Raw genomic sequence first — 12,273 nt, forward strand, 5'->3', positions numbered from 1 at the left:
GACAGGATGTTCTCGTTTGGGCACACGTGTCACTGCGGAGGGCGCTTGGGTGGCCGGTGACTGTCCTGACTCCGCTTTCGGGCCCTCACAGGTATCCATTGCCGTCGGGCTCGCTGCCTTTGCCTGTGTCTTGTTGGTGGTTCTCTTTATCATGATCAACAAGTACGGTCGACGGTCCAAATTTGGAATGAAAGGTAAGTGGGATTTTCATTGGCGAGGCTCTCGTGGGGGGACGCGGCTCCTTTTAATCACAGGATGCATTTCTCCTCTCCCTTGGCTCTCTGAGAGGGCCCCGGTATTCGGCGGAGGTGGCCCTGCTCCCGCCGCACCTTCGTTATTGGTAATGATGGATTGAACTTGTGGTATCTGCAGAGACCAAGCTGTGAGCATCCGGTTTTGCTGTGACTACTGAAAACACTGCTTACCTGGGCTGGTGCAGGGAGCAGAATCTGGGAAGGCGGTTGGGTTTGAGGGCAAAGGAAGAGGACCTAAGTTTCTCTTCATCATTGGTGGGCGACGGGGCTCTTTATTTGAGTGGCTTGGTTTGCTCCTCGCTGCAGCCATCGTGGAGTTGAGACGAGAAGGTGCTAAGCTAGGAGGACGTAGGGTGGACTCAGCGCTGAGAAGTTGCCCGTGCAGTGGGGTCTCCCCACGTAGCTCCGCACAGAGCCCCAGAACAGGTGCCCAGAGCAGCGTGACTGCTGAGTGCGGGCCAGCTTCTCAGAGCAGCCTCGGCCCCCCGTGCGGCCGGGGCGCGGTGTGGGGCGCGGCTCTGCACCGAGGCGCAGGCGAGACGAGTGGCGCGGAGGGGGTTGAACGGTGAGTTAGCGTCATCCGCCTGGTCCCGGGGATGGCTCCGACCAGGAGGCTCGAGGGAGGCTGGGTACCAGTTCCCAGACAGGAACGTGAATGTCAGGACAGACGTCCAGCTGGTTGGCATTAGGGCGACGCCACCAGGTGGCTGAGCTGGGATTCAGGTCGGGGTCTCGTGAGATGATGGGATCCAGGAAGATCAGTTGCTATGGCTTGTACACATGACTGGTATCTGTGGTGAGTGTCCTGACCTTGAGGCTCAGGGACGGAAGGACAGTGTGCGCGTGAGATTCACAGGGACAGTGGTCCCCCAGACTTAATGCAAGTGTGTGAGTGTTGGTACCTGGGGTCGGAGTAAGGAGTTCACAGTGGAACCGGTACATAGCTTTTATTTTATTCTCAAAAGATTTTGTGACTCCTCTGAAAGTGCAGAACACCAAAATACAGCCAGAGACATCTGTAGAGCCGAAGGACAGAAGACGCAGGCCGGGCCGCCCGGCTTCTGCCCTTTTCCTCCCTGATTAAGATGAGCCAGTCACAGCAAGGCAAGCCAGGTGTTCCTCAATCATGCGAAACATTTTGATGAAAAGAAATACGTGTGCGGGCAAATCAGACAGAGGGGTAGAGGTCTGGCCTGACGCCAGATGACTTAGACGCGATCGGACCACTGCAGGCACTTCGACTGGAGACGTTCCATCTGCCGGTACTCCCCTGTGCCAGACAGGGCTGCACAGGTTTAGAAGACGAACCGCCACCAAGTGAACTCTGAGCCTTCAACCTTAGCATAATCCCTGGGCTCCCGGCTTTGGGATTGGTACTGTTGCTCGTGCAAAGTTTCCTACCAGGAGGGAACCTGCCTGGGCCTTCCTTCTTCCACCTGAGAACACATCGGGCCCTCGACCAATGGGAAGATTCGGGCTTTACTGGCTTCCGCCTGAGGAGGCCACCAGCTGAGGCCCTGTGACATGCTTGGCAGCACTGAGAGAGCAGATTTTTCCCATGAATTGTTGTTTGGTGTCTGGAACGGCGCGTCCCCATGCCGGTGGATCAGGCAGCACCCAGGCGATGCCTTCTCCTCAGCCGTCCCCTCAGCCTCTGCGTCTCTGCTCCCCGCTACAGGCTGAGCTGCTGCCTTGGGCCCTGGTTGGCCCAGGAGAGCACAGCCCCAAAGGTGGAAGCAAAGCCTCCTCTAGTCTCAAGTCGGGCGCCTTGAGGAAGCTCGGCTGGAGTTAGAGGCGGACCGGGTCTAGAACCAGCCTGCGTCTTCTGATCTTTATGAGCCCGATTGTGTTTAGGTCTCATTTTAGGATGAGGAAGCGAACGCCCCAGTCCGCATGCACCCGTCATCGTTTTCTGCTGGGGGGCATCCCGGGGGGGGGGGGGGAGGCGCAGGTGCCCGAAGTCGCCTGATTCTGGCTCAGGCAGCTTCCATTTCGCCATACCCACCATCCCCAGCTTTGAATTTTCAAATCTGGGTGAGAATCTGTGATGCTGCTTAATCGCGCTTTCAGCAAAGTTACCTAACTTCCTGCAGCCTGTTTCTACGACTTCAAGATGGGAGTTTCGCTGCCTGTCTCACCGGGTCGCTGTGCCTGCCGCGATCTTCGTGTGGTTGGTGCGCACGGGGTCGCTGGGCTGTAGAGAGAGTGAAGCCTGGTCAGGCTCTGTGACTGTCCTTCCGCGAGGGGCTGTTCCCCAAGACGCGATCGTGCTCTGTTTTGTCCCACACGATATTTAGTAAAACTACACTAATCCCAGGGCATGGCCATTGTTTTGCTCACACATCATCTGTCTGTCCTGCCAGACCAGGGTCGACTTGGCAGAAACCACTCCTCTCTCAGCCCGGGATGCCTGAAACTTTGGTGTGTTTGACAAATGCTTGTCGAACTTAGAAATGAATGACTTTCTTTTTAATCATAAAAAAAACAAAACAAAACACTGCTTGCAAATCAATAATGGCCTAGTTAGAGCTAATTTGCAAATCCGAGGTGTCTGGGCAGTGGGAAATAGAGTGGGGATGATGGGGACCTCATAAATAATTCCCTCCATCCACATCTGAGGACTGGAGCAGTGTGTGGGTGAGGAGGCGTTATTAAGATGAACTCGACTTCCTTCTGAGAAATTTAAAAAAAAAAAAAAACATAGAAAAATACAAAGAAACATCCGTATTCCCACCACTCAGAATAAGTAACTGTTACTGTTTGGTTTTATATTTGCACGGAATGTTTTCTTTCTAGAATAAAGAGATAAAGCATCACTGATAAAACCGAGTCAGCTGTAACTGTCACCCCCGGCCCCCTTGGCACCTCTGTTTCCATAGCAGCCATTAGCCGGAGTTCAGTGCACGTCCATCATTCCTCTCTCCCTGTGTCTCCTCCGCTCTTTCTCCGCCGCCTCTTGCCCACCTGCCCTCCTCCCATGACGCTCTCCCAGCCGAACTCGGACCCTGCAGACGGCCACGTTAGCAACTGCCTCCACCCAACCCGTCCGTGGCAGTGCTAGTGGCCAAGGCCGGTACGCAGTTCGTTTTTAAACTTCGGTGTATGTGCACGGGTATATACATATATGCTTTTGCATACGTGCATGTTTTTGTTTTTGTTTTACTTTGTTTCATTTGTTTTTCATAGGTCACAAATTGAATTTATTTGCGGTCATCCATATTGATCTTATTAATAAGTTTAATTTGGGCAAGACAACTTGCGCCACGACAGTTTTAACCAGCACGATTAAAAACCGCAACACTCCCAAGAGTGGGCACAGACACACACAGCATGTGAGGAAAGATATACATATACACACATGCATACTTCTGTATCCGTACGTGTGCACATTTACAAAGGGCATCGCTTCACGTGTTTTGATTTGCGCACTGGTTTCTAGTCTCAGCATCCTTCCATAGCTAGCTTTATTTACCTGTCAGGTGTTAGAGACCTCTCCATGTCGCTGTGTGTAGGCATTTTCCTGGATGCCTAACTTATGGGAGGTGGATATGTTTACTGATCTCATAGAAATGAACTGAATGTGTACCGTCTCAGACACCTCTTTAATTTTATCAGCTACCATCTTGTGGATCAAAATTTTGGCCTGGGGAGGAGTCCCCTTAGGATACAAGCTCATTTTCTCTTGGAATCACAGAAGTTTTTAAATGGTGCTCAGTGGACAGTGGGGTTTGTTTGTGCCGTTGATGTAACTCAGTCCCTTAGGGGAGCAGAAGTGGTGATCAAAGCATCTGGCGTGGCGGGTACTGACCCTTCAGAGCAGGCACCAGCCCCTGCTGGAACAGGGCCGCGGAGGCTCCCCGCAGTGCCAGGATCATGGGGTGCTTGGAAGCTGGGAATTCGGGGTTTTAGAGCAGGGGCCATTTACTGGAAGATACAGAAACATATAAAAATATTTCAGTATTTTAACAACTAATTATATTGTGCCAGTGTGTACTGGGCTTGGAAGTGACAGAATTTATACCAAGCTCTTCCTCACACAGTATTTTTAAATTAGCCATCAGAAGACCGTGAGGACGATCTAGCAGGGCTCTGTGACGTCTGTGTTTACAGATGAAGAAATGGAGGCTCAGAAAAGGAGGTGTCTTGCTCTCCTTTCAAGTCCGATTAGGCCAAGTTGGGTTTTGATCCCCTACTTAGAGTCCCACTCACCTTTCCTGATGGAGCTGCCGGCCTCTGGCTGCCCCACCGAGAACACCCGCAGTGTGCCTGCCGTCCTTATTTATGTGGCCGTTAGGACAATAACCAGGTAAAAGATACCGGTCTGTCTTTAAATAAGAGAGCCTGCCCTATAGTTTTAACGTAAGGTGAGTATCACTGTTCTTTAATGGAGAAAGAACCAAATGTGTGGATTTTTTGCAGCCCATAGAAAAAGCATACATTATTTGGACTCTCACCTTGTGACTACCTGGTTAAGTAACTTTAAATACTTCTAGATCAGAGATGCTCTGGGAGGTTACTTTGTACTTCTTGGCTTCCTCTTATTCCCACAGAGGAAACAGAATACTGGTATGTTAGAGGTGAAACAGACCTTAGACCTATTAGGCGATGTCCTCATTGTGCAGAGCAGGGAACTGAGCCCCAGAGAAGTGTGGTGGCAGCTCACACAGCCAGCTAGAGCAGTGCCCGCCCCTTCCCCTGGGAGGGTCTGGGAAGTGAAATCAGCTCAGTTCTTCCAGTGCTTTGCTTAATTCTCTCTGAATGCTATCCCACTAGAATGGGGCTTTCAAAAATACCTCTTATCAGTCCACTTTCCTCAAGCGGGGACACACCTGGCCTGGGGAAAGATGGGAACGGATGGAGGAGTCTCGTCTCCCAGGCTAAGAAGACTGCCTTCCGCTCTCTCCGGAAGTGTGGGAGCCCACGTGGCAAGGCAGCGGAAGTGGGAAGGCTGGGGAGGAAGGGAGTCGAGGACCGCAGCCTGGCCGTCGGCAGCACCTCAGGCTACCGATGGCTGGATGCGAGCCCGCGCCTTTGCCCGGCCCGTGGACGGCCCCCCCAGGACCGGTCCAGCGTGAATTAGCGCCAGTCAGTAGGTGCTTACGATAAAGAGGTTGCCCGTTTGATTGTGGTTGAGGGTTGTTAATGTTTTTTTCTGTAAACAGATGGTAACTGTCCTCTGCGTGGATTACAGAATCATGCTAGAGCCTTGATTTGGAGAGGCCGGCTCCTACCAAAGGATCTCGGGGGCAGCTGCCCAAGTTGAATGTCTTGTCGTCCATGTGGTTTGACCGCTCAGTCACAGGGAATGCGTAGACTTGGGAAGGAGTCACTTCTGCCCTCTCTTCTGACCTTGGAACGTGGGCCGGTGAGGGGCTCCTTCCCCTGATGGAGGCGGGGCTGGGAGGCGTCTGGGAGGCTCAGGGTGTGATGCTCTGCCCGGCACTTCCTCCTCGGCCGGGAGAGGGGAACATCCAGGCGTCTGTAGCCAGGAGCACAGGGCGTGGGGTTGGTGCAGGGGGATGGTACACAGAGACTTCTAAGACCATCGAAAGGGCACCTGGACCCTTGATGAGGGTACAGAGTTGGCGCCATTAAGAAGCGTTTCTTTTGCCAGAAAAGTACGTTGGTTTGGCCTCTGTTTAACACGGGCGCAGAAGCCAAGAGCCGAGCACGGCAGGAGGAGGATCGGGTGAAGGACTCGGGTTTCCTCGCTTCCGGAAGTGGGTCTGTTCTGTCGTGCTCGTTTCTTTCTCTTTCTTGACCTCTTTTTCTCTTTCCTCTGGGTTGAGGTGTGGCGGGAGGGAGGTGCCTCTGGCCCCGCAGTGACCCTGTGCCTGGCCTCCTGGTGGGAGGCGGCTCTTCAAACACACTTTCGAGAGGCGTTTCTGGACTCATTTCCCGTGTTGTCCTCAGGGCCTTGGGCTCTCCTAGCAGATGCCCTTTCCCTCTGTCAGACTCCTCGACAGACTCGCCAGCCCAAGGCGGGCTCCTGGCATTGGTTCACGTCCAAGTTCAGTAGGTGAGGTGTGTGGCCAGCCCGCCGTCAGGACACAGATTGAAGCCAGGAGCCTTCTGCTCCCCTTCCTCGCCTTTGAGCGCTGGACTTCACTGCAAGTTCCTGGCGGTGGATGAAACCTCGCCCTACGTAGTGGCAGTTCTAGAATGTGGTGCCCAGACCTTCGAGAAGGAAGCCGGAGGGCGGCGTGCGTTTTTCTGGCGTGCTCTGCCGCCCTGTCGGGGGGCGGGGGGGCGTGCGGGTGCGCAGTGAACCCGGGGAGGCCCCGCCCTGTCACCCTGGTAGGTTGTCAGGGCTGGGCTGCTCCGCTCCTCCCCCTCGGGGCTCCAGGGGATCGGCTCTTCTCCAGCTGTGACTCTTATTCGAAGGGAGATCCCAGGATTTTGTCAACCACGTAGCAGCGTCGTCCTCTGCGGCTCCTTGCTAGCTGGCCATCCTGGGAACCCCTGCGTGCCGCTCAGCAGGGCCCAGAGGAGTTGGTGTGCTTGGCTCCATGGCCAACGCAGTCCCCTCTGTGACCCGTTTGGTTTTGGCAGCGGAGCACGGTTCCTATCAGTCCATGCCTCGCAGCTGGTCCTCACAGAGGTAACGGCCTTGGACACTTCAGCTTAGAAGTTCTCAGCCTTTCGTCTCCTGTCGCACATGTGGCAGATGACAGCCATCTGCCTGGCACGGTGCTGTGGGTGCTGTGGGTGTGATAAGTCCTGGCCCTCTCAGTATTTTCACAGTTAAGAAAAATAGAGTATGAGTTAACAAACGAGATTTTAAAAGGTAGAAACCAGATTCATACATATTTCCACTCTTAAAAGTTCACAAACTTTAGTACTTTACCATTTGTCAAAAGTTCTGGTGACACGTGCCCGGTCTCAGACATCCCAAAGGACCGTGGTGCCGGGAGGGAAGGCTGAGAGGGGCGGGGGCCGCCGGTCCCGACGGCCTCGCCGTGTTCTGTGCCCCACGCAGTTCCTCGCGCCTGCAGAGTCAGGCTGCAGAGACCGCCCCAACAGAACGTCCACCTGCCCCCCGTCTTGTCGTGGCACGTTCTTGCCGACTCTGCGTCTTCTCCTCTGGGTCCTGGGGCCTTTCGCTTGCTCCCGGGAGCAGTGGCCGTGGGCTTTGGCTGGTGAGAAGCTTCTCCATGGGTGCAATGCTCAAGCCCAAGTCGGTGTAGCCCATTTTCCCATGAACTCTGCCGGGGCTTCAGGAAGTGCAAAGAGCGTTTCCTGAAACCACAGGCAGCAAAGCAGAGAGATCAACACGACCGTCGATCGGCAAACATGATTTTGGATGAGTGGAGAAAAACCACACGCCGAAAACAATGGCACACAAGGCAGCTGCTGCAAATCCCTGGTTCCAGCTCCTCCTCACATCACCGCCCTCCATGCCGCGTGTGGTGGGGAGAGCGTGCTGTGGGAGGAGGCCCGGCATCCTTCACCCAGCTGCGGCCCAGTGACCAGGTGTGTCTGCCACCTGCCTCGAGCTCAGAGCTTCCAGAGGAAGGGGGGAGGCACTTCCGGTTGGCCTGTCCCTGGCTCTTCCTCTTAGAAAGTTACCAACCCCCTCTCTTTCTCCTTCCTCAGTACCCCAGTACTTTTGTTTTAGAGAGAGCCTAGTTTGCCTTGAGATGCTGGTTCATTGCATCAGATCTTGAAGTCTGGCTTATTATTGGATTAACTGAGATCACGTACCTAAAACATGAACCATATTCTAAAATCCGGTACCCAGAGTTTAAGAACTGCTCAACCGAATAGTAGCTGGGAATATAGTTATTACCATTATTATGACAAGCAGCCATACTCTGAGATCCATAGCATCCCTTTTTTTTACAGAGGAGCAAACTGGGATTCCGAGAACCCTGGTAGGGTCACTAGTTCTGTCTGACTCCCAGCCGCCTGCTCCTAGCCATGCTCGAGCTTGTTAAAGTCAGGGGAGAAGGGACTCCAGACCCGCTGGAAGCCATGGAGGGTCCCCATCCCAGGAGCTGCAGAAAGCCCTTGGCAGTTGGCTCTTTACTTCCCTCCATCACCTGGAGCCTCCTGTCTGCTCACAAACTCCCCAGTTAACAGCTGCATTTCCTGCTTATCCCGCCTCAGACGGACACTTGGCTGCAGGTTAGTGGGGACTTTTGCGGCCCTGGTTCTGACACTTTAATCCACGCTGCTGCTGTCTCTTGCTGCTTCTGCTGGCTTCTTCTGCCTCTCTAAGTACACAGCTCTCAGAAACAACACAGCACGGCCTGGCAGAAACTGCATTTCCAGGGAGGTCGTGATTTGTAGCCACCTGCCTTGGGAAGGGTTGGCTCAGGTTCAAAGAGATGGCTGAGAGAGGTGAGAAGCAGCAGTTTCCGTAGATTTGGGCCAGCGTGCCCCAGGTCATGCACAGGGGTGACCACCCCAGCCTGCCCTTTGTTTCTCGGGGAGGATCCCCTAGGCCAGAGGTTTCAGAGTCGTTCGTTCTCGACACCTCCCCGTCCTTCTCCAGTCCCCTCCCCTCCACCTCTGCCCGCTCCGGTGCAGCTCCGGTCCCGTCCACGTCGGCTCCTCGGAAGCTGTGCCCGTCTCTCCTGCATGCTGCCACCCTCCGTCCCCTCTGGGCTCTCACCCCCACTTTCTAACCAGACGCCCACGTGCCTCTGGCCCTGGCCCCTTCGCTGTGGTTTCTGTACTACACAGCCTCGGAGTCACAGTTTTGCAGTGGAAATTTGCTTGTGTCCCCCTCCCTGCTCCAGGCTTCCCAGATGTCCCCCTGCCCTTGGGAGAGATGCCCCCACCCCAATGCCCCTGACGTGCAGCCCAAGCCCAGCCTGGCCCCCCTGCATCCCCAGCTTCACCTCGCTCCCGGCTTTCGTTCCCGCCGCGGGACGCCTCTCTCCTGCGCTCCCTGAGAGCACAGCGCCTCCGCGCGGACCGCCCAGAGGGTCCCCTCCCCGCAGCTCCACGAGCGCCCAGGCCCTCTGCCTTCTGGATGCAGCTCGGTCTTCACTCGCCCAGCAGGCCCACCCTGGCCGCCCCGAGCAGGGGGTCCCCGCGCCCCGCCATTGCGGCATCTCGCAGCTTCCCTCCCTGGCACCCCGCATGGCAGTGGAGGGTGTTTGCTGGGCTCTTGCCTTTCCTGGTAGCCTGACTGTCGGGCGCACTCACACAGCGTTACTAATGCCAGCAGACTGCCCGAGGCCGAGAGGCGCGTGGGTGTCTTCTGGCCACCTTGGACTTTGCAACCAAAGGGCTGGAGCCTGGAGCTGCTCCCATGAGCAGCAGCCCCAGGTTTGTTACTACGGCGATGGGGCGTGCGGTCCGGGATGGTTTCTTGTGGTGCCTGTTGGTTGCCTGAGATGGCAATGGTGATGCTTATTCTCCTCCCGCCAACAGCTCTTCCCTCCCCACGCACTGCTTCCCCCTCCCACCCCACGGGTCGCACAGACGGCAGGTCCTGAGGACGCACCTGTCTTTCCCTGAGGTCACGTGGCGCGTGTGTGGGCCCTCGTCTCTCTCAGTGGCTCTCTCGTTGCCCACCACCGCGTGCAGAACCAGGTAAATCGTGTGGCTTCTCGCATCCACGCCACTAAGATTTCTTCCCTAGCCATGCCCCTGGTCCTCATTACAGCTCGGAGTCGGGCAGGCCTGGGCTCAAATCCCAGCTCTGCTGCTTGGCAGCTGTGGCACTTACGGTGACACATTAACGATTTTGGGCCTCCGTTTCTTCAGCTTACACATGAGAAGGATAAGCCTTACTGTGCAAGAGTTTATGAGAATTAAATGGAATTATGTATATAAAGAATTAGTTTAGTCCCTGGCCGTGTAGTAATCACTCAGCTAACGTGGGGTGGGGGGTCAGGGCAGGAATAATGATGCCTCTTGCTCCATTCGGAGAAGCTGTGAGTAACCCACAGCCCCATCATGGCCGCGGGCCTGTTAAGGATGCCAGTGTCTGGGTCTCTCCCTTGACCAGTGCGGTCAGAGCCTCGGTGGGCGAGATCCAGCTAGCGGTAGTTTCCAGAGCTGGCCAGGTGATCTCAGTGGGCAGCTTAGGTCGTTAACCTGCTTCGTGGCCTCCCCGCCTCTCCCCGATGGAGCCCAGACCCTTTGGGATGTAAGGAGGCCGGAGGGATGAAGACATGGCAGGGAAAATCTCATATTTGGGCCCCCACTATGTGTCAGGCACTGTGCTGGCCCTTTATCCACATGCTCTCAATTCTCACCGTGGGCTTGTGACATAAAAAATTACCGTCCCTGTTTCTTACGCGAGCCTCAGGAAGGTCTGAGCGACTTGCTTAATGTCAGGCGCCAGCTGGCTTAGGATGAAGGGCCGAGAGACGAGGGCGTGGCCGGCTGCTCTCCTTCCATTCTGGTCCCTTGTCCCCCTCCGACCGCGCGCTCCTTCAGTGGGGCGGCTGAGCACCCTGGTCTCAGCACCCTCTGAGTGGGCGCTGGCCGCCACTCCTGTCCGCCTGCAGTGTTTAATGACCCAGCTCTCCCGCTGCTCACCGGGGCCCTCGCCAGGGACCTGCCACCCGCTCTTGCACACGCAGCAGGGCGTGCTGTTTGCCTCACGGGGACATTTCAGTGCCTCACAGAGGCTCCGTGGAGGAGGAGGGAAGCGCTGTGGGTCTGATTTTTATTGCCATCGACTTCCAGGCGCTCTGCTGGGCTGGGGAAGGTTAAGGGGTGCGGTGGGCATGGAGAGGAGGGACACTTCCTCCCCTGACTGTGTGGGGGCATCAAAGGGGGGATTCTCCAGTGCAGGAGAGAGGAGCCCTGCATTAGAGAATCCACAGCACCGGGGGTCTTGTCTAAACCCACTGTCTGACTCTGTGGGTCTGGGGTTGGGCCCGAGACTCCGCACTTCCCACCGGGACACTCAAGTCTGATTTTCTGACCCCTGCGACTTTTATTTTGGGAAGTGTCATGGATGGTTTAGAAATCAGGGTTCTCGCCCTGGATGTATTCGAATTTATCAATTCGGATGTCATGTGAGCTTCACTTTCCTCCATAAAAGGAAGGCTTTGAATTAGGCGGCTTCCCAGTTCTCTTCTGCTTGTAGCGTTCCGTGATTCTGTCGGTCGGACTAGCGTGTGAGGTCAGGGTCGATGAGAGGGAGCATGGACGAAGGACGGTGGGGGGTGGGAGTCAGGAGAGGCGTGTGTTGTGTAAACTGGCTGTTCCTCTGGAATCAGCAGATCTGAGTCAGGAGAGGTCAGACGTCGAGGGAGGTGGACAGTTGGTTCTCTCTTGTGCTGTGTGCCTTTCAGGGCAGACTCTGAACTCCTGGCAGGTAAGGGTGCCGGGTTCTACTTCCTAACTCATGTCCTTGGCGTCTCTGAATGGCAGGAATGGATTTGGGGACACCCGGCATTCTACAGGTCCCATGAGAGCTCTCTGTACCAGCAGAAGTCTCGGCTCTGGGGAATGCAGACATGAGCGAGACACACTTTTTGTCCTCAACATGCACAGAATGTAAGAGGAGGGTGTGGTTTCCAGACCTTGGGAGTCTCGCCCTTTCTTTCAGGTTAAAACACCCCTCTGTATGAGCTGTCAGTCTCTCCATTAGGTGTGGGTGGGGCAATTCCGTGCCCACCAGCTGGGATCTCTGCCTCTGGGCTGCTTTTGGATTATCCGGAAGCCATGGCGATCAGCCCACTGGACTTGCCCCCACGTGCCTACCACCACGTGGCTGCCGCCTGCTCTCTGAGTCGGGGTCCTTCACTGGCCCGCCTTTGGGACGGCCCCGAGTTGCTTGCTCTCTTCACCTTGTTGATCTTTTGGATCCTCAGCTGCCATCCATTTCCAGTCTGACCTCTCCCAGTGCCAGATGTGACTTAGTAATGATACTGTATTTGGTGAATTCAGGTCCAAGATTATGTGATATTTTCATTGTGCCATTTCGTGTGGGAGTTTTTGCGTGTGGGTGGGCTTTACCCAACCTTCCCCACTCGACATGTCTGCGTGCAGGTGGATAGACATGGGCTCCGGTCTCTGATTGCTCTTGGAGGACCTGGGATGGGCC

The 12,273-nt window shown here is 55.4% G+C and overlaps 1 protein-coding gene across 11 annotated transcripts in view; it reads left to right on the forward strand.

Annotated features, from left to right (window-relative positions):
- The window catches only part of NTRK3 (neurotrophic receptor tyrosine kinase 3), a 426,694-nt gene that overhangs the window by 219,649 nt on the left and 194,772 nt on the right, over positions 1-12,273 (forward strand). For all 11 annotated transcript variants that reach the window (XR_004954339.1, XM_036231977.1, XM_036231978.1 and 8 more), the window contains one exon: positions 92-194. Coding sequence is in view for 10 of the 11 variants with exons in the window: in XM_036231977.1 (XP_036087870.1) it covers positions 92-194 (103 nt within the window). In the remaining variant the exon portion in view is untranslated. The remainder of the gene's footprint in view (positions 1-91; positions 195-12,273) is intronic.

This window comes from Rousettus aegyptiacus, unplaced genomic scaffold, assembly GCF_014176215.1.
Source record: "Rousettus aegyptiacus isolate mRouAeg1 unplaced genomic scaffold, mRouAeg1.p scaffold_m13_p_14, whole genome shotgun sequence".
NCBI classification, from domain to species: Eukaryota; Metazoa; Chordata; class Mammalia; order Chiroptera; family Pteropodidae; genus Rousettus; species Rousettus aegyptiacus.